Source organism: Phalangium opilio, unplaced genomic scaffold (assembly GCF_054372755.1).
Source record: "Phalangium opilio isolate 3A_F unplaced genomic scaffold, DU_Popi_V2 ptg000113l_1, whole genome shotgun sequence".
Classification (NCBI taxonomy): domain Eukaryota; kingdom Metazoa; phylum Arthropoda; class Arachnida; order Opiliones; family Phalangiidae; genus Phalangium; species Phalangium opilio.
This window is the reverse complement of record NW_028324209.1, coordinates 521,186-543,334: the sequence shown is the minus strand read 5'-3', so window position 1 is coordinate 543,334 and position 22,149 is coordinate 521,186. Positions and strand designations below refer to the sequence as shown.

At 37.0% G+C, this 22,149-nt stretch overlaps 2 protein-coding genes across 3 annotated transcripts in view; both read right to left on the bottom strand.

Annotated features, from left to right (window-relative positions):
- The window catches only part of LOC149623140 (uncharacterized), a 72,048-nt gene extending 56,755 nt beyond the window's left edge, over positions 1–15,293 (bottom strand). Inside the window, exons 1-2 of one of the 2 annotated variants that reach the window (XM_089852433.1) lie at positions 14,816–15,293; positions 13,381–13,491 (exon numbers count right to left, since the gene is read on the bottom strand). In XM_089852433.1, the coding sequence (XP_089708559.1) occupies positions 13,381–13,491; positions 14,816–14,945 (241 nt within the window). In that variant the 5' untranslated portion in view covers positions 14,946–15,293. The remainder of the gene's footprint in view (positions 1–13,380; positions 13,492–14,815) is intronic. The other variant, XM_089852434.1, reaches the window with a different exon arrangement.
- A 1,635-nt stretch (positions 15,294–16,928) lies between these two features.
- Positions 16,929–22,140, bottom strand: LOC149623139 (vesicle-trafficking protein SEC22a-like). Its single transcript, XM_089852431.1, has 6 exons — positions 21,792–22,140; positions 21,567–21,730; positions 21,334–21,504; positions 19,323–21,267; positions 18,977–19,166; positions 16,929–17,384 (listed from the first exon to the last, which is right to left on the bottom strand). The coding sequence occupies exons 1-4, from the start codon at positions 21,974–21,976 to the stop codon at positions 20,879–20,881; spliced, it is 909 nt and encodes a 302-aa protein (XP_089708557.1). The 5' UTR covers positions 21,977–22,140; the 3' UTR covers positions 16,929–17,384; positions 18,977–19,166; positions 19,323–20,878.
- Positions 22,141–22,149: the final 9 nt, after the last annotated feature.

Genomic DNA, 22,149 nt, shown 5'->3' with positions numbered 1-22,149 from the left:
TGGCCGTCTACCGCCACGAGCGTCTCACGTTATGGGGGGAAAATTCAGAAACCGCTTCCAGTGGGCCAACCGTTGGTGTGTTATCAAGAATATTCACTTTCGCCAAGTGAAGAATTTGGTTACCTCAATACTTCTAGTCTCATCTCACTTCTAATTATTGTGGTATATAAACCTTTGCGGTAAACTAATATTCCCTTCTCTTCCATCTTTTAAAATGGAGGCCCAAAAAGTAATGTTCTAAAATGTCCTGAAAGGCATAGCGGGGTTCTTTTGCTGCTAGCATTTAATCAAAACATAAGTTTATAAGTGATATGTTCCTTCCATAAGTATGACACTACCTATACTTCGTAATGCTACTGAGAGACTTACAGCTCGAACTAGTTCGGGAACGACAAGCGAGGATTGACTACATAGTACACAAGGTTTTGCAGTCCATCTTCGTATTGAATCTGTACTAAGCCTTTGTACTAGGCGTCGCTTTACGAGAATCTATGACGTTTCAGCTACGTTATTTCGTGACAAGCTCAGAGGGCCCCAGCCGAATTTCGAAAAATATTCATAGGAATTATAGGTATTTTTCCGTAAAAAAAATAGGATTTTATAGGACGTTTTTCCAGAATTATATTATTATATAGGACGCTAAAATATTAATTTCGTTCTTTTTAAAGATGCGTGAAGCGAAATAAAACATTTATTTTAACTTGAACGTAACAAATAATGTAATAATGGCAACCTAATTAGTAACTACCCCCAATTTTACCTCCAATCTGGCAACAGTACTTAGCTAAATAAAAAGCTTTCAGTACTTATACATGCAAAGTAAAAGCTGGTTTATACTGAAATAGTATGGATTAAAGCGCAAAAGTTGAGGTTTACTGGTTCGGTGGGTTGAAATAGATGAAATACCAGGTATAGATTTAATTTTAGAAGTAGGAATGGAGAACAGAGTAATCTGGGCGCGCGTCAAAATCCCGGACGGACCCCCCTTCCCCGGGACGGAGGGGTATGAAAGAAGAGGCAGAAGGAATTACGTATTTTTCGTCATCCCCGTCAGCAACGTCCTCAAAACGTAGTTTAAGTGAGCCAATAAGATAATTTAAACTTTTCGTTGCGTGTTGGAGGGAGGGGCTTTATACCTGGCTATGAGTCGGACTGAAGTAAATACTAACCGTTCTCCATTCCTACTTCTAAAATTATATCTATCCCTAGAAATACTGAAAAATATATTACTTTATAGGACTTTTTGCAAAAAATATAGGATTTTATAGGATACTTAATTATAGGTTTTTATAGTTATTATAGAACCTAGCTCTGGGAGCCCTGAGCTCTTAGTAACCAGTGACAAACTTATGTAACATATCTTATGAACTTATGACCAAAAGCATAAAGTTCAGAGATACTTTCTTAAACTAAAACTTTTACTCCTCTTACTACATTCTCACTTTTTAAAATGAACTTCTAACCTTTCCCTCTCGACTCTGGTAACACCGGAGAAAATGCAAACCACTCCCTTCAGTGAAAATATATTTAGTCAGTATATTGTAACTCCCTCGGAACATATAGATAGTCCGTTACAATCTTGGAAGGGATCTATTTTATCCATTTAAATAAGAGATATTCAATTTCTTTCAAGGTAGTAACTGAATGGCCTTTTCCAAAATTCGAAATCTATAGAAAATTCAAATATTTTTCAAGAAGTCTTCTCGAAATGCGTATTTTTTATGTTGAGGGGTCACTGGGTCGCGCGTAAAGAACTTAATGCTGGCCGAGGAATATCAAGTTCGAGGGAGCGTGCGTAAAAGTCAAAATACTCCTTGACAGATAGGAAATAAAATATAAAAAACGTTATTTTTGTTTATTTATTTTGAAAAATACTTCAGAACTCAACGATCTGAACTGCCACAGATTTTTCATTGCAAAATTCTTTGATTTTTTTCAGGTTTTAAATGACTAGTACCATGAACTTTGAATCTAGGTCTCTATGTAACCTAGCTTTGTACGTGATGACAAGAGACGAAAAACTTCGGGATTTTCGGGATTTAAAATATCCGCTAGTTTTTAAGCTCGAGTGCACGGCTTAAGTTTCAAATACGTGTAGTAGGCTGTAGGCAATTTCACAAGCATTTGAAACTAAGGCCTAGAGGTTCGTGCATTCAAGCTAAAAACTGGCGGATATTTTAAATACTGAAAATCCTGAAGTTTTTCGTCTCTCTTGACAGCACGCACAAAGCTAGGTTACATAGAGACCTAGCTTCGCGCGTGCTGACAACCGATATTGTAACAGAGTATATACAGAATAAGCTGTCGTTCGAGATAGGGAGTTGCCTATCCTATCACGTGAAAACAAATTTCCTTACTAGCATTCTTTATCCATGATACTACTGTAGGAAAATTGCCCAACCTATTTGAAATTCCCTGACTTTTATGACAATTTTAAAATTTTAAAACACACATTTTCAAAAATCTTGACTTTTCAGGCCTTCCAGGCACTGTGGCAACCCTGAGTTAATTTTTTTTATTTAGATTTTAAAGATGTTTCTAAATATTTCAGTGTTCTTTGGGGAAGCTAGCATACCGGGTGGAACGGGCCCATGTTATTCCTATGGGCGCCTGTAGAACTGTTTCACCCTCCCCTCACTAAATTAATGTTCAGAGAAAAGCAAGTTTGTAGGAGCATAGCCCTTGCGTGGTGTTGTGTGTGATCGAGTGGGCTATGATAGACGCTTCATAAATTTTAATCTTTATAAAATAGTATTTCCTTTAATTTCTATTAGCACTTGGTTAATTGGTTTAACTATATCATTTAAACTAAAAATTAAACGACTAAACAAACAAATAAAATCAGCCAGACCAGCACAGTTGAGTGAAGCCTTTGTCAATTTTCTTACATGCAAAACAGAAATAAAATAACGGACGAAAATTAACTTTAATAATTGCATCTCTTCCGAGTTTGATTAACAGTTTGTAATTAAACAAATTAAGAAAATGGAACCGCCGAGAGACTGCGCAAGAATTTTTATTGGTTAAGGCTAAAATTAATCAAAATATCAATTTGCATAATTTTCTATGAATATAAAGACATTTTTAGAATATAAATTTAAAATTAAGGACATAAGCTTATAACATACTCGTACAATAAGTTAGCATTTCTAAGGAAAGCTTTATAGTGTAACTTTAGCCAGTTTTTACTAAAGGACTACAGAAAAATCTCAGAATTATCAGGCCCAGTACTGATTTGAACTAAACTCTTCACGGTTGCAACACTGGTAGACGGACCAAAATTACTTAATGAGAACACGAACCTTCAATCTAGAAGGACCAGAAACTCGGCGTTTCTGCTTACAACGTCTGTGCGCAGTTGCAGGCCAGTTTCGCAGGATATGCGCATCACGGTTTTGTGATGGGTACAAAATGTACGTTTTTCTATTTTAATTTCCTAGAATCACTTTCCAAACACGCAAATCTTTATTTTTCCTATTTCTAATTACTTTAATAAACTCTACTTTTGAAAAGATTGAAAAAATAAAACTAACATTAGTCTCAAGGCTTAGTGAAATGAGACAAGAGGTCATTATACTTGTTTACATTATACCGTCTTCCTCCAAGACTTTGTCGTCTGCTAGCTTTTTTCTCTTTAGTATTTTGGGACACTTTATCAAGAAAAATTTAACATGGGATCCTCCATTAAGATTTTGGCTCATTATATCATAGCCCACTCGGTCACGCGCAACACGACGCAAGCAGCACGAGCAGCTTGCATTGTCGAGTGCTGTGATCGAGTGGGCTATGATTATATAGAAAGTTCGTGGTTAGAATTTCTTCTCGTGAAGTCTAACTTTACGCATTGTTCTTGATGGCTTTTGTCCTAAGGGACATATGGAACAGTTCTATCTTGTCTCTTTTATATATTCTTATACGAAGTATTCTCACAATCTCTTGGAAGTTGCATTTTTCCACGCCGGAATAAGCCTTTGATTCCTTCGTCGGGCCTTTGTTAAGGGCATAATAGGTAACATTATTGATTGAGGTTTTTTTTTCTCTCATGGAGAGCTTGTGTATAAGTCATTAATAGAGGCCTCCCCTACGTGTTAATAGACAGTGGTACTATTAATCCCAGCCAGATAAGGAGCCCGAAATTGATTATATAAATATCCACCAGGGGATGTGTTAGGAAATTCTGATCTCCACGTATCCTAATTGGATCAAGACTGATTTACTGGATTTAAGTAACTTCCATCAGTTCAATCTTTCTCTTTGTCTCTATCTAACCAATAGGAGGGCTTTAATAACTCCAAATTAAGTAATGATTTGTGCAAATTCTATTTACTAAGGGTTTGTTGTTTATTGGGTTTAATCTTTCGATGTTATCGGTGCTCACTAAGACTTGGTTTAGGGTTTAGACGCGTTTAAATTTGAACTATTACTTCGGATAATGGACTTTATTGTGTTAAAATCGAATAAGGATGGGAAATTTCAAATTAAGGTTAGATAATTATTGGTTTAGCGTTAGACACATTTAATTTTATATTATTACTTCAGACAATGAACTTTATAATATTTTAATCGAATTAGGCTTAGCTTTGGGATGTTAGAGATCCTTATTAAGCCTTGGTTTCAAAATAAAAAAAACATCAATGGAGAAAATTCATGGACTAATTATTCTTTATATTATTTTTTTTTTACAAACAAGAGATATGCAAATATAAGCTAGTTCTAGATCCCTCTTAATTACATCATTACTTACATCGGTTTAATTAACTGTAAATGAGTTAAGCCTAACCCCTTTTCTGTAGTATTTGAAAGGCTTGTTTTGTCAACAAAAATTTATGAAATTATTGACGCTAAAGAGTACTTTATAGACGGAACATTTAACGATTTTCAAGCTATTTTGAATTAACCCTAATTTACATATAATTTTCAATCAAAACTACTTCTCGGCAAAAAGATACTATAATAAAGAAACTATTATAGCTGGATTTAAACCACCGCACATATATAGTCTACACTTGAACTATTTTCGTTTGGCTTTACAAACGATAACGTTACACTTATGGGGAAGTATATTATAACCTTACGATTGACTCAAAACTTTAATGTACCAATAAAAACAATTATGGCAGCCGTAAAACACCCGAATCGAATAAATAAATGAACAAATAAATAAATAGAATATGTTTCAACACAGCAAAGGGTTCAGAGCGCATTTAGAAAATGAGTAAAATTTCATCACAACAAGTAGAATAGGTTAAAAATTTAATTCCATGCGTGGTTTAAAAATGAACCAAGAATATTGGTGGGGAATTTGTGATTCGAGCTTGCTATTGAGAGGTAAGGGCAGCCATGAACTTACCTGCTGTTAAAGACGGACAAGAATTGAACGCGAGGCGGCGATTGGAGCAGCAACGGCAGTGTAGCGCGAGAAAGCCGAACTAGCTCGCTCGATTTTGCCTCGAGAGTGTGTTGGAGAAAATGTCCAAGCTTGAAAACACTACGCCAACACCTCTACCCTGTTAGCTAACCCTACTTTTAGTACGAGTTTCGTGTTAATGACGATTTAAGGGTGAAGTAGACATCACCACAACGTGGGAGCCCTGCAGTCAAAAATTGAAAATTCCTTTCGTTTTCTTTAAACGAGGGTATATTTTTGCGGTTTTATGGGATTTTAAATGGAATAAATTAATATAACATTTTGTTAAGTTGCATTAAGAATGAACGGCACTTGGGAAAATTTGGAATTTAATTGAACTGGACATGTGGATGACTAATAGAGACCAAGTACGCGGTTGACCAGTTATATTTACATTTAGGAACCACAACAATTATGTTGGAAATTTAAAATTAATCAAAAATATCGGATTTTATGGGTTTTTTAAAAATTATAGTTCAAAAATATAGAGTTTTATAAGATATTTTATAAAATTTAATGTGAATATGTCCAAACATATAGGATTTTATAGGATGTTTATGAAATTGCGCGTGAATAGGTTCAAAAATATAGAATTTTATGGGATTTTATGAAGTTAAGTGTGAATAGGTCCAAACATGTAGGATTTTATAGGAAATTTTATGAAATTTAATGTGAAAAGGTTCAAAATATAGGATTTTATAGGAAATTTTATGAAATTTAATGTGAAAAGGTTCAAAATATAGGATTTTATAGGAAATTTTATGAAATTTAATGTGAAAAGGTTCAAAATATAGGATTTTATAGGAAATTTTATGAAATTTAATGTGAAAAGGTTCAAAATATAGGATTTTATAGGATATTTGAAGAAACTGTGGGTGAATATAGTTCAAACATATAGGGTTTTATAGGATATTTGAAGAAACTGTGGGTGAATATGGGTCAAACATATAGGATTTTATAGGATATTTGAAGAAACTGTGGGTGAATATAGTTCAAACATATAGGGTTTTATAGGATATTTGAAGAAACTGTGGGTGAATATGGGTCAAACATATAGGATTTTATAGGATATTTGAAGAAACTGTGGGTGAATATGGGTCAAACATATAGGATTTTACGAGATATTTCATGAAATTAAGTGTGAATAGGTTCAAAAATGTAGAATTTTATGGGATATTTCATGAACCTAAATGTGAATAGGGTCCAAGCATATAGGATTTTATAGGATATTTTATGAACTTTAATGTGAATAGGTCCAAACATAAAGAATTTTATAGACATTATAGTAGCACATAACTCCCTGATCCTTCAAAATTAGGAAATTATAACCAGATAAAATGACTTTTAGTATAGACATGGCATAATAGAAATTTTTGCAAAAGCAAGAACATAATCACACGTTGGCGATGTAAGGAAGAGAGAGAAAGGGGCTTTTCTCTCTAGCCGTTTCTCTTCCTTCGGCTTCGTTTCCTTTTCTTCGACCCCTTTTCCTTACAATCTCGCTAGATGGGACAGAAACGGAAGTGTAGCGCGTCGATAAACTAAACCCCTGAAAAATGTCCCCATTGCGCCTGCGTCGTCCTGTCGCCCTGTGTCGACATGGATCGCGTAAACCCGATAGGGGATGGGAAAAGTCCCCGCGTGCGGCTTATTTCTCGACCTTACGATACCATTGTCGAAATCACGAAACCATTGTCGAAATCACGAAACCATTGTCGAAATCACGAAATCAACTAAAGAAATCACAAAATCCCGTATGCTTTTTTTGGGAATGTCGTACCCCTCGGTAAAACGCGCATAAAGGGTTCTGGTGGTGGTATAATGCCAACAAACGAACCCGTGCGTTGTTGATCTTCAAGACATTTTTGTTACTTTTCGGACTGCCATTATAAAAGATGAATGCCGAGGGCATGTTTATTTACCCAGAAAGTTTATTTACAATAAAGCCCGTCTATAGGAAATAGGTATCGATAAGTTTACTAAATATCTACGGTTGAAACGTACAATCAACGCCATTTCATTCAAGATGATAATAACGGGCTGGCAGAAATCTTTCACTAATTTCAGTGTGTACCTACAATAGACCTATCTCAGTTGTGACGTTAAAGCCTTGGTAAAACGTCACAGGCTTAGCTTTGGCTGTGAGCGGCCATGTTTGGTACCGCTTTCGTTCTATGGGTAGATAGCATGGGCGACGTCATACTAAGGCTTCTGAGAATAGAGCTATCTCAGAAGGCTTAGTGCGACGTCACCCATGCTATTTGCCCATAGAACCAAAGCAGTACCAAACATGGCCGCTCACTGCCAAAGCTAAACCCGTGACGTTTTACTTAGGCACTGACGTCACAACTGATATAGCTTTATACAGAAGGCATCAGCGGGTGGGTAATAATGATACTTCAGAGGCAAGTGACCGAGGAGAGGCGTGGTTCAAAGAAACTTAGTTCGTTTTATACCTTCATTTCGGAAAATTGGACTTCTCGCGAAAAGAGCTCCATACGAGTCTTTGTATTTTGCATGTGACGTATTTTAAATAATTTTTTCCCGCCGGTGCCATCTTTGAAGTTCCCATAAACAAATGTCGACTCTTGCTATTAACACTCTGCCTGACAACACGAAAAATTGTACCTTGCAAAAGACAGGAACCAATTAGAACTCGTCCATGAGGGCAGAGCTAAAACTAGCCTTTGCTGAGCTTTAGAGGGCCAATCAACTACACCCCTCGATTATGGGAGCAATTAAGAGGTTTATCTTAAATAATTAAATAAATATAACCGATATTAATTATTTAAATCGTCATTAATTTACCTTAATTCTAGTTAAATCGTTTTTAGAAACTTTATTCCTAAAATCATATTGAACATAGCTATTGTTGGCGTTTGAATTCAAGCGTATGCCTCTAACAATTTTTGAAAATTTAGGGTATATAAGGCGATTGATTCACAGTAAATGATACGCAGAGGCGTAATTGCGTGAACCTTGGTGGAAGCCCTGCCATTGGGAGGCTAAACGTTTCTCGTAACCCTATCTTCTTAATCCTAACGATGGGAGTAAAAGCAAAAGTTTCTTTCTGCGAACACGTTTGCTCCGATTTGCCAACTGCGAACGCCGTGACAGACACACAAAGACACGACCAATGTAATACCTCTCTGTGACGTCATCGTCACTTGCAGAGGTAAAAATAAATGCATTCCCCAAAGTTCATCGCGAGTGATCACGTTAAGAAAAATTACTAGGCATTGCGAGTCCTCTTTAAAATTGCTAAGTCCATTGTGTCACGGAGTAAGGACCTTGGACGCGAGTCGCGCATGGGGGGGGAGGAGGGGAAGAAATGAGAGGCGGAATTGGAATTAGTGCAATAATAAGGAAATGAAGTCGAGTATTCTCTGGCCTTCCAAAATTGACTGGCGTCTTCCCTTAAAGCTACATTTACGCTCTCATTTTTGTATTGTTTTTCATGAACAAACACCACGCAGGGTTCATAAAAGAATTACCGATACCAATTTGGCTCTACGATATGTACAGGTTTTAAAAAGTATTTCTGATAAATTTCAAGGTATATTATTTTACATTGAAAGAGTATTTTCCTAAAATTTTCCAAGATAAAATTTTAAATTATTTTCTAGTCAAACGCGTAAATACGGTTGGTTCATTGGCAAAATTGATATTATACATTGTGTTATAAAACAAGTTGGGAAACCAAAATAAACCTCTCCGAGTCGAGCCGTTTTTCTTAAATAATTAAATAAATATAATTGATATTAATTTTTTAATCGTCATTAAATTGCCTTAATTCTGGTTAAATCATTTTAAGAAACTACATTTCTTAAGTCATTTTAAACATAGCTATAGTTGACGTTTGAAATCTAGTGTATGCCTCTTTAAGAATTTTTGGAAATTTAGGGTATATAATGCAATTGATTCACAATCAAGGATAAGAAAACCCGCAATTGCGTGAAACTTTGGTGGAAGCCCTGCCATTGGCAGGCTAAACGTTAAGCCAACAAGTTGGGAAAACCAAAATTTACCTCTCCGTGTCGAGAAGATTATACAAACTTAAGTATTCAATGAAAACGTCGACCTTTTTGCCCTCATCCCTTCCCGCGCTTTGCGCTTCCGCATTTAATCGACCTTTTTGCCCTCATCCTTTCCCGCGCTTTGCGCTTCCGCATTTAATCCTTACTCTCAACATTATCTTCCTCCATTTTACATACAAAAATCAAATACTCACAAAAAGGCGGCAAAAACCTGCTGGCTCTTTACAACCACTTAATTTGACTTAATATCCAACTTCCAAACTCAAATATTTACTGGTAGATAAATTGACAACCCATAAGCAAAGAAAAATTCTCAAGAATGGCTCGCGCAAATTTAAAAGGTCTATTTTCAACTAGGTGGGCGTATCTGGTTAGATTTAAAATATATTTTTTTGAAATTTTTGTTCTGACTGTTATCTACACCTAGATGGCTTTCAGTGAAACAAACAAGGAGCATAAACACAATAGTGGAAGCTTCAGTCTTATTTAAAACATGTAAAACAATTATCATCTCTGCAAATAGCTTACACATGTCTTTTTTACCAATGCCTAACCGTTTGGATTTTTCTAAAGCAATCTTAGCACCAAAAATATTTTTTGATACAAAATAAATGTTTTATATTCTTATTAAGAATAAAACAAGAGGATAAAAAAGGTCTGTCCTCTCGTAATTTTTTAAGCTTTTATCATGATTACTTTATACAACAGTAACAAGGAGTATAATTAAACCCATTAGTGGAAACAGTATTTTTTTACCTACGTCACACGAGAGGTAAAAATAGTTTTCTGCAAACACGTTTTCTCCGATTTGCGATCTGCGAACGCGGTGACAGACACGCACGTCCAGTGTAATACCTCTCCGTGACGTCATCGTCACTCGGAGATGTAAAACTACATAATAGCAAAAGTACGTAGTAAAAAACAAAAAGTATACTTCGAAATTTAACAAGGAGCAAACGACCCCCTCCTCTCAACCTCTACACGAACCAAACAATCAGAGAGAGGTTTTTTTTTTTGGAGGTCAAAGGTTTATAGAAAATAGTACTCTATGGTTGGAATCCAAACGATAGTTCTTGCTACAACCCTGAGCCTATTCACTCGTGTCTCCTGTGCTACGCTCGTGAATGTAATCATACGCGTTGGGGGATCGACACTATCTTGAGGCTAAAGGGGGTATTTTTCATATTACACGACGCGAACAATCTTCAACAAAGTATACTTTTTGCTTTAATATATGAACTTTTGTTTATAGTCTAAAACATAAAATAGTACAGGACTCTCAACAAAGGTCACGCGCAGATAAAGAAATGCATAAATTTACAAGCACAACGAACGAACCTTTTTCTGTACTACAAATTTAAATTCGGTTATCGGATCCACGGTCTAAGAAATTTAATAATGATGATTATTATGATCAATTCCTTAATCCTTTACTTGTCTAGATCTTCCGCGTTTACCACGTTTGTATGAACCCTGGATAGTTAGCCTTTTAAAAACGCGTACTTGGAAGGTACGTGGAAATAGGTAATTCATAGAACAGTCAAATTCAGAAGTCGCTTAATCGTTCTTAGAAGTTTCACCCCTGGCTTCACCGATAACTATTTTAACGTCAATTACTTTTGGTCTCTTGACGTTTCAAGACTACTTTGATTGAGTAGAAACTGATATAATGCATTGCGGTAGGGTAGGCGAGAAGGAATCTACGAGGGACAGGCCAGTATGTACACTCTACCGAAACTAAAGTCGTAAGTCCATAAGATATGTTCCGTAAGATTGTCACTGGCTACTGAGAACTTGTCATGAAGTGACGTAGGTGAAACGCCATAGATTCTCATAAAGCGATATACGCCTGGTGAGGCGCTGTCAAAGGCTTAGAAGCGACTAAATAGGAAGATGGACTGAAAAACTGAGTGTAGTCAATTCTCGCGCCGTTCTAGCATTACGAAGTATGGGTAGTGTCATACTTATGGAACATGCTTATGGTACGACGTGATGGAAAGTTAGTAGTTTTACTATTTACATCACGGTCCTTAGATGCCATTGAAGATTTCGCGTTTGAGACTTAAAATTCAAGTCTTAGTTCAATCCAGCATGTTTGTCAGTTCTCACTAGTTTTCAATTCTCCCTACGTTCCGCGTTAGGGTTTCCACAAATTTTTCATTTCAAAACCCAGTCTTTCCCTGCTCGTCTTAAGTCAATTTTAATTTCCAGTTTTCCACTTTATTTGTAAGTACAAAAGTCAGAATGTTGTATCTAAAAATCACTATAGCACCAGAAGGGGATAATAGAAGAACGATGACACACTCTATCCTCTTAATGCTATAGTTATGTAACGTCATTCTTCCCAGGCTCACTCTTTTTGTTTGCTTTTCCGCTCATCAAACTTCAGATGGGCATCGCACCGTAAGGTGATTTCTGTAACTGTTTGGCACTAAATCCCCAGAAATCAACCCACAAACCTCGTCTTGGGGTGGGACAAATATCCTCAAGCGCATAGTTAAATAGTTAAACACTAATAGAGTAATGATGAGGGAACTATTTATCGCGCGTGTGATACAGTTTAGTAACCTCGCTCCAAATGTTCCGATGTTGGGAAGAGTGACGTTACACTTACTCCGCTTTGTGGTACACTTCTCTAGAAGAGAAATATTATATACTTTTGCTAGTACCTTGCATGAACTTACAAATATATTAATTTCTTCGTGCTAGTACAATCATAAGATATGTCCCATAAGTAAGACACTTCCTATACTTCGTAATGCTAGAGACTTGCAGCTCGAGCAAGTTCGAGAGCGACGGAAGCGAGAACTGACTACACTTGGTGGTTAATTTTGCAGCACTTCCATCATCTCCTATTTAGTCTGCATTAAGGCAAGCGCACACCTACCGTCATCGGACGGACCGCACGTATCGCACGCATCGGATTTTATTATTATTACCATTGTTTCAAATGAGAACGCGCTCATCTGTCCGCATCGTACGTATCGGAGGTCGGCAATGCCGACGAGGATTCCCGATAGGGGCATACAATCCGTATGGTCCGTACGGAGCTAAGACAAAAATCGCTCAACGAATGCTCAGATTATGTGTTGATGAAACATAAAATGGCGCTCTTTTAAGATTAGGAAAATTTGCTAGGTTTACCACATTATTCCAAGTTGAAAGGTGTTTCCGGTAAGTAATTTAATACGGGAAAAATCAGAAAAAATGCTGATTTTACTAGAAAAAAAAACACGCACAACTAGCCACTATGTTAAGCCTAGTTTGAAATTTCCCGAGTATTCCGTCGCGCATTCTCAATTGCTCATACGCGCGTTCGGAATTTCGGAAATCCGAATGCTCCGAATTCAGTGTGCGCAGTTGAAGAAAATTATCCGATGCGTGCGATCCGTGCGGTCCGTCCGATGACGTTAGGTGTGCGCTAGCCTTTACTAAGTCTTTGATGGTGCCCAAGTCACCAGGCGTCGCTTTACCAGAATCTATGACGTTTCACCTACGTCATTTCATGACAACCTCTGATTAACCAGTAACGAACTTATGGGACATATCTTATGAACTTATGGTACAACTAAAGAAATGCCGAAGCAACATGAAATTCCCTGACACTTAAAATTGCAATTTTAAAATTTCTAGATAACCATTTACAAAAGCTTGACTTTTGTAGGTTGTCCAGGTACTATGGAAACCCTGCAGTGGCCCGTACTTATTTCCGTTCCCGGTCAAGATAATCCCATTCCCTAAATTAAAATATCTAGCTTTGTTTTACCGTCGTAAACACGTACGGTAATAGAAAATTACTTAATCTACGACACGCGTGAACTTATAGTGTCTCGCGTAGCATTACCTTATGACTATAATGAAATTTTTAAAAAAGAAATTTGATATTTCTCCTCGAAAAATTGAAATAAAAAAGGGTTAATTTTAAATTTGACTTACGGGTACTCGACGAACAGCTGGAATTTTTTGATCTATGAAAAACGGAAGAAACGAATCTGGATTCCATCGACAGATATTTTCGGATATTACCACATTTTTTACTCCCTCTATCTGTAAGAACAATAATAATATGACATTGATGAAGAACGCAATTAAAAACTCGAGAGAATGCGATTAAAAAATCTAGAGAATTAAGTCACACTCGAAAATGAGGTCAAACAAATCAGGAAAAATGGGCAAAAATGGTCACAAAAGGAGCTGGCTAGCTTTATTCTTCGCGCTAATAACGTCATAAATCAAAAACTCCTTTGTAAAAAGAACTCAGCCACCCAGCTAAAAGGGATATCAGAAGTGAGATGAGACCAGAAGTACTGAGCTAACCAAATTCTTCACTCGGCGAAAGTGAATATTCTTGATAACACACCAACGGTTGGCCCTCTAGTAGCGGTTTCTGAATTTTCCCTCCAAAACGTGAGACGCTCGCGGTGGTAGACGGCCGAACTAGATTCAAGCACAGGCTTCCGTGTTCCGCGGCTTTAGGTTGAGGGGAAGGGTCAGGAAATGTTTTTGGAACTCGACCAATTTTTTTCTCTCTAGTTTTAGCGCGTGGGAAGCGGCATAAAATCCTCAAAGTTGTTCACTAGTGCCAGGATCTACTATCAATGCTAGAGCCCTTCACTTCTAGTCTTATCTCACTTCTGGGGATATGTAATAATGCCAAAAGAATGAGTGTGGAAAAGACTGAATATTTTTCAAAGCTGATTATCTCCAGTCCTAGTTGATGTAGGCGCGAGTATAATTTGTTACAGTTGGCTTGAGGACAATTAGAGATATTGTATTCTCAATGGATTTCCCTGGACGCGATACACATTTCGTAGTTAGGCTTCAGGTACTGACTATCCAACTCGTTTTGATCAAACCTTATTTGCTCGAGCCCGAATTAATAAAGGTCCAATTATTTGGTATAGATAGAGGCATACAATTAGGTGCTGTCATATCCGCGAGTGATTTTCCAGGAATTAAGTGACACTAAACTATAGAGTTCTAAAATTAGGATTCATCTGATATGATGGATGTACAGTACCAAAGTTGAAGTTATTTTCAAGGGTGTCAAAAGTCAGTTTTCTTATCATGGCTCCAGCCCTGATTGATGTAGGTTCAAGTATTTAGTTTCGTTAAATAAGAGGCCAGTTAGAGTTATTAAAGTATTTAAGGAATTTCCCAGGAAGTGTTAATTGTTAAACTAGAGCCTCCGACTTATGACATTCGAAAATTAAAGCTAGTTTTCTTCTCATATCTCCAATACTATTTAGTAGGTTTAAGTAATTATTATCTTCGGATAGATGAAAATTAAGGCTATCAAGGGATTCCACAGGAAGTTTTTATTAAACTAGAGCTATGACCAAGCAAAAACCATAAGAATTAAACCACCAACCTTTAACTTGCTTTTTAGTGGCACGTTCCGTTTGTTCTTTGATGGTGGCATCTTTTAGCGACTGTTCCTTTAAGGGTTTGACCTTTTTACCATGTCCAATTTCGGCATATTTCACCGCGCTACAACCCATACTAGATTACTTCTAAGCCTAAAGACTTAGCGGGAAATTATCATTAACTACCAGAAGAACATCTGGAAATAGTTACAGACAGTTCAGTCCAGGACGCAACGCGACTATGAGCGGAAGAAGACCATTTCGCAGTCTGAATGAGTAATAAACAGCGTGGCCTCATAGACCACACGTCGACTGGGTTCCCTTTTAAAATAAATAAAAGATCTTAACTATACGATAACGCGTGTTTCCCGCGAAAAGTACAGTTAGGTACGGTACAACTGGTGGGGAAACCTTGAAATCACGCTCCGTCTTCCCTCGTGAAATCAGGGACTATATTCAACGGGACTAGATCCACCAGACACACTCCAAATTTAGTAGACCAATAATGATTGAGCGGCCTACGTTATTGCTAATTTACTTAATAACTCGAGCCCTGATTGTTGTAATCCCAAGAAATAGGTATTGTTAGAGAGGCAATAATTGGGGCTATCACATACTCAAAGGCTTTCAACGCATCTCTTAGAAAACTAGAGTTATTACACTCCAATGTGGAAATCTCAATAAGGACCAGCATGGAGAGAACGCTAATTTGCGTATTGCTCGAAGCCCGATTGACTCCAAGTGTTTAGTATTGTAGCTAGTAAAAGGGAGAATTAAGACTATCACCAGAAGGGGATAATAGAAGAAGGATGACACTCTGTATCCTCTTAATGCTTTAGTTATGTAACGTCATTCTTCCCAGGCTCACCCTTTTAGTTTGCTTTCCCGCTCATCAAACTACAAACGGGCATCGCACCGTAAGGTGAATTCTATAATTGTTTGGCACTAAATCCCCAGCAATCATCCCACAAACCTCGTCTTGACGTGGGACAAAAATGCGCAAGCGCGTCTTGCCAAATATTTAAACGCTAATAGAGTAATGATGAGGGAACTATTTATCGCGTATGTGATTCGTTTTAGTAACCTTGCTCTAAATGTTCCGATGTTGGGAAGACTGACGTTACACTTACCCCGCTTTGTGGTACACTTCTCTCGGAGAGAAGTATTTTATACTTCTGCTATCACATACTCAAGGCTATAGCCTGTATCTCCTATAGAACCAGTTATAATCAAAAGCCTATAGAATAAAACAAAAAGTACACTTCATTGACACTTGCTGGCGCCGTGTAATATGAGAAGCCCTCCTTTATCCCAGAGTAGTGTCAACTGCCCTCTGCGTATGGTTACCTTCCCGGCCGTGGCACAAGTAACAAACCGTGAATAGGCTCATAAAGTATCAGATGCTAGCTCTAGTACAAAAAATTAACGTTTGGATCGCCAGCATCATGTACTACTTTCTATAAAACTATAAAGTCAAGAAGCTCTTCTCTGACTGGTTAGTTCGTGCAGGAGCTTGAGAGGAGTGTAGTTTGCTTCTCAGAGTACATATCGTCTACAGCCAAAAGCAGGGAATTGTAAACGAAGTATACTTTTTATATTTATATACTTTTGTTTTGACGGGTCAATTAAAGACGTTACAATATAGAGCAATTTACTGTCATCCTTACCGCGTTAATTCCGCACAGGATTCTAGTCCCTACGAGTTAAAAAGCCCCTGAAAACGATCGATTTTAATGTTGGCTGCCCGAAGTTATCACGCGTATATTCATTAAGCGTAGCTACATTAAATATCACGCGAAGTCCACACCTGGACACGTTTAACACATTACAATAAGTAACTCCATAGTCTGGTGCCAAAAGTAACCTTTGAAACTTAAAGGTATGGCCTTTTGCTACGAGGGAGGGAGTAGCTAGGCGCCCGCTTTAGCGGAAAGTAGGCCACATGCTAGAATACCTAAACGTCTTTCGTCAGACCAAACAGCGTCTTTCTCGCTTTCTTATTTATAACAGGCGATTTATTATTTATGAATTTCTTGTAGCGTTAAATGACCCACTAAGGTAACGATATCCCTTGACCAAGGCTTAAAAGCTAATAATGAATAGATTACCTCGCTCTCCTTCCCTTTCCTTGGAAAATTGTTTATTTTCAGCAACACGTACAGTATTTCAATTAAAAGTACACAGCCTACTTTCACAATAAACTACTTTTATACATTTTTATACAAAATAAAACGAGGAAGATTAATAAAAGTAAACGAAAATTAATTTCGATTTTAATTTTAATCACGAATAAAGTGATTAAAATTAAATTTGCGCTTGGCTTATTTCATTTAGCACAGTGTTTTCCAGTTCAAAACTGTAGTAAGTTTCTTGTTCTATATTTTTATACCGATCAATCGATGCGAGGCATTGAGAAACATTTGCCCATGATCGTTTGATATCCTCCGATACTCGCAAGTTAGGATGGAGCGTAAATGGTACGTTTTCCAAAGGATTTGCGAATGTAGTTCGTGAATTTTGAGTTATATCGTAAGTCGGAGCCAGTCCGTAAGGTGTTGAACTGTTTAAAGATGTCTAAACAAAATATAGCGCAATATGCTTAAATTTTTCCATTCCGAAAATCAGTGAGCACAAATAGAAAGGAGAGTAAAAGATAGAAGGCACCAACTCTTATAGAGTGTTTTTTAAAGGGCTCCACCAGAGGCTTGCGGGGTCTCTATTCTTACACGTGCAAATGGCAGACTGCCTTTTACCTCTTCCAAAACTACAGCACCCGCAAGCCACCGGTGGAGCCCTTTAATAGGAAAAATAGGATTCCCTTGGCAAAATTATAGGATTTTATAGGACCAGATTCATCAAATTATAAGATTATATAGGACTTGTAAATTATGAGACCTAGAGTGTGTATAATTTTATTTTAGTGAGAACAAGAAGGAATTTACTATAAGAAGGCCTAAAAAGGCGTCCAGTGCGCGCGTGATAGTCGACAATCCCCCTTCATGGGTGGGGGGAGGCTGGAAACCAAGGCGGGACTTAATATTTTATCTTACAATGTTTTCCACCGTCTCTTTTTACCTTTTCGTTAAGCCTTGGTTTGGTTTCTGGAACTCACGAAATCATAAGTCTAGTACACTTGATTCGATTTAGAAACAATTATAGAACGAACGATTTTCACGTAGAGACACGTATTCAAAATCCATTAAGTTACGTTCAAAACCTTAACTAACTTGTTAATGGCAATTAAAATCCATTCGCGTACCGTTTCAGCACCGGTGGCAACCTCCATTATCTGTTTACTTTGCTCGAGGTTTTTTCTCTATTCGGAATACGTCAATCGCGTCTGTATGACCTATCCCCACGGGATCCAATAGGAAAGCTCAGAGCAATGACGGACATGAAAGGGGTGGGGCTTACTTGTCCGCTAACACCAGCGTAAGAGTAGAAGCGTAAAATCTAGTGACTTGGGCATTCTTATAGTAAATAAATTCTTGGTGAGAATGTAAGATTTCTTAAAGCGCGTTACATGACACCTTGATCTAATTAAACACTGAAAGGCACACATTCAGATTTACTTGAAAAATAGACTAATAATTAAAAAATAAACAATAAGCAAAAAAGGGACTTAAAAGTGACTGAAAATTTAAAGGATCAGGTAGGGAGAGATATTTTTCGGAAAAAATAGATTTTCATAACTCTTTTTTATAATTAAAAGATATTTTAAAGGTCTGTGCCATAATTGAGCTCAGTCTGTAAGGTGTTAGGCGAAATTTAATTGTAGCGCAGCTCAGACTGCAAAGTATTTGCAAAACATTCCTGAGCCCGCGATTTTTTTGTATGACCAAATGAGATCTCGCTAATTCTGTGTTTAAAACGTAATACAGCTGGGACTATAGACTAGTGGCAGTGCTCTCTTGTAAGCGGGATACTGTACGCGCCCAGTAGGGGGATGACACTGAGCTAAGAGATAGAAGGGTATGACGTTTGCATGCGTAGTACTGCCATTACTCAATACATAATTACTCCAAAATTCCAAAATATATAACTTTATAAGACGATTTGTGAAATTAAAAGGATAAAATAGGACACTTTCTAAAATTATCATTTTATAGGAATTATAGGACCTGGGGCCCCTGTATATTTCACAAATAAGTTAATAAAATACTTACGGCACCAGGATAAGGTGGTACAGGATCATTGAGTAAACTCTGATTAGACGATATTGAAGTTCTATCGCTCGCAGTTTCTCCAACGATTTCAAAACCATCTTGTTGTTGACTACCCGAAGGTTTGTTAGATTTACGACCAAACACGTGACTGAAGACGTCCAACATTTTTTTTAGTGCTCAATAATAATAACTATAGTACAGTAAAAGCAAAGTAAATTAGTAAAACAATAATCATTTTTCAATCTTAAGCCTTGGTTAATGTAATTGGCTTTACAACTTCAGTCAGTCTCTTCATTTAACGTTTAAGATAGTCCATACAGGATTGATAAGAATAATTGATAATTACCTGTTCTTAAAAATTAAAATGAAACTTTGGCATTAATTTAATTAACTGCAGTGATCTAACCCTCAGCCTAACGTGAGTTCTAAAGGAATTATGGGTACTTGGCCCCTCTTGTAGTTCAAATTGAGTCAGTTCAGTTCAGCCAGTTTTGTGTTATAAAAAACACGAACTGGAGGCAAGATTTGGAGAGATAAAGCAGACTGATAAAATAGGGACTTGGCTAGCTTACGAAAGCATACGTCACATTAGTAATTTAGCGCCATCAGTGGCTCGTTTATAAACCAAAAAAATCACTTCGCGACACGGACGCCATTATGGTATGGTTTTCCTTGGCCGAAACACGCGAGATAGCATTGTGAAGTGAAAAACATGGTTCAAATATGTTGCGTTAAAGGATGTAAGAGCACATCCGGTAGTTTAAATGAAAACGGGGGTAAAGTTACATTTCATAGAATCCCAAGCGTAATATTGAATCAATGCCAAAAAACGAAAACTTTATCGGAAGTTCGAAATAGACAGTGGATTACTAGGCTAAGGGATAGAGATTCAAAGTAGTTTTTAGTGGAAACTTTAGATCCTAGCTTTGACTTTTCCGCTTTATCCATGATAAGGATGGAAAAAAACATACCATAATGGCCGACGTAAATAAAAGTATAAAAATATAGGTGGCGTTCCTTTTCAAAATACGTTTTAGATGACGTCAATATTTCAAACCCCCTTTTTTCCCCTCTACTGCCAAGTCCCTATGGTGGACTTTTTTAACGCGTTTGTTCCTCGTTTGTGTTTCTTTTCTTTGTGCTAGCAAATCTTGATTGAAATGTTCAAATTATTATATTATCTGACGTCTTCATCTAATTAATTAATATTTAAAATAACTTATTCGTTCACCTGTGTATCTATCGCTTAAAATGGGCTATGGAAGCCAAGGCTTAACAGTTAATGCCCCTACCTAGCGCGACAAACTGCTTTCCTGCATAGTTTAGTGACGTCAGGTCAGAGAGAATTTTGGTGACGTATGGCTGTTATAATGCGCAGGCGCGGCGGGAAAAATGAACAAGGTGCGCAAGCCGTAAAAACTTTCTATAAAGGCCTATTACTCTAAAAAGAAATGATAAATTAAGTTATTATATTATTGTACACATTAAAATTAAACATCATCATGTTTCTCGGAGCTGTAAGGTTCTTTCAGCCCTAGGTCGGCAATAGACCAATTCGATGTAACTTAACTAAGAGGGAAAGACACGGACCCTCATGGAGGTAAAACTCTGCCCTCCATCTCTCTTTTGGCGCCTGCGCTGTAGTCTTTTTGTATCATGAATGTGCCCAGAGATGGCTATGTATCAACCCCCTTGTATGTCCAGATACTGAGGGTTGCCAACCCCCCTTTTTACATCCCCTTAGCCCCAAACAGGATTAAAAATAAAATGTGAAAAAAAAAAGTAACAAGTGTTTAACACTGAAGAATTAAAAATAATAACAATTTGGACAACACCATGATAAATTTCTTAAACTATATAATTTATTTACAGCTCCTTTTATAAAAATATTTCTTACTTAATTCAAACATTGTAATTTGGATTTTTGGACGGAGTTAAGGATAAAATAGCTAATGTCCCAGCCGATGCGATTAACAAGTTTATTATGGTAAAAAAAGGATCTTGCAATTGCCAAATGGCTAAGTTGCATAAAATTATAACACTAAATGAAATCCACGCTATGGGGACCCTATGTTTAACATTAGCCAATAGTAACAAAGCCTGAATTCCTCCGCAAAAAGCTTCGAGCAAAAATGACAAGCCATGATAAGGAGACGTTCCTTCGTATTCCTCTAAAGTTGAAGCGCTAATGGCTGATATCCCGCGATAAATACTCAAAAGACTACTCAATGTTATAAAAATCAGGGCAATCACCGTAAAAAAGGACATGGGCAAAAGGCTCGCTTGACAACCTGTTGACAAAAGTTTTATATTTTGTTCATCAAACGAGTCATTTTAAAGTAACTAAACTTTTCTACCTGGTCTAGCTAGAACTGGTCCTTTCCTCGTCAAATTTGGTATAATATCGCTCAATATATATTGCTTTGGTGGGTTTTGAGCAAGTTCGGCACTCATCTCCGTTAAACTGACTTTAGTCGTTAGAGTTCGTGGACTATTATACCTTTGCCTTAGCTTTTGTATCATACTATCTACGGGGGTTAAATAAAATTAATTCCAATTTGTGGTCATAAAAAGTCACGATAAAGCGTACCAAACTCTATGAACGCATAGGGACGTACAACGCTATTAATTTGTTTCATATCAAACGTTGAAACAAAGTCACGTTGAATATCATTTAAAAAACTAAAGGCAAGTACGGCGGGGTATGTACTCTCACACATGGCCAAGTATGAGATTCCAAAACTACTTATAAAGCTAGAACCATAGCGTTAAATACCACATATGTAGATAGAATGATGGAATTTTTAGTACTTACTGTACTGAATGCGAGTACATTTTAACGGTACAAATTTTGGCTTTGTGTCCTAGTTGTTTCGCTAAAATTTTCAAATATTTTCGCGCTTCTTGACATTCGAAATTAGTTTGATTTTGATTGGCATCTGTTGAAGCTGAGAGTGGAAGTCCATCACTCGTTCGAGATATAATGGCGTAAGTTATCATGATTTCAGTATATTTTGATCCGCTTGGCTTCTTTAAGCGCCGCTTTTTGATTCTTTAATTAAGTTTTAAAACATTTAGTTAATCGAAATAATTATAAACCACTCGAATTCACGAATGATTGAGTGACACGGGGGTTCCAACGTGTCAATTGCTATAGCAGACAATTCATTAGG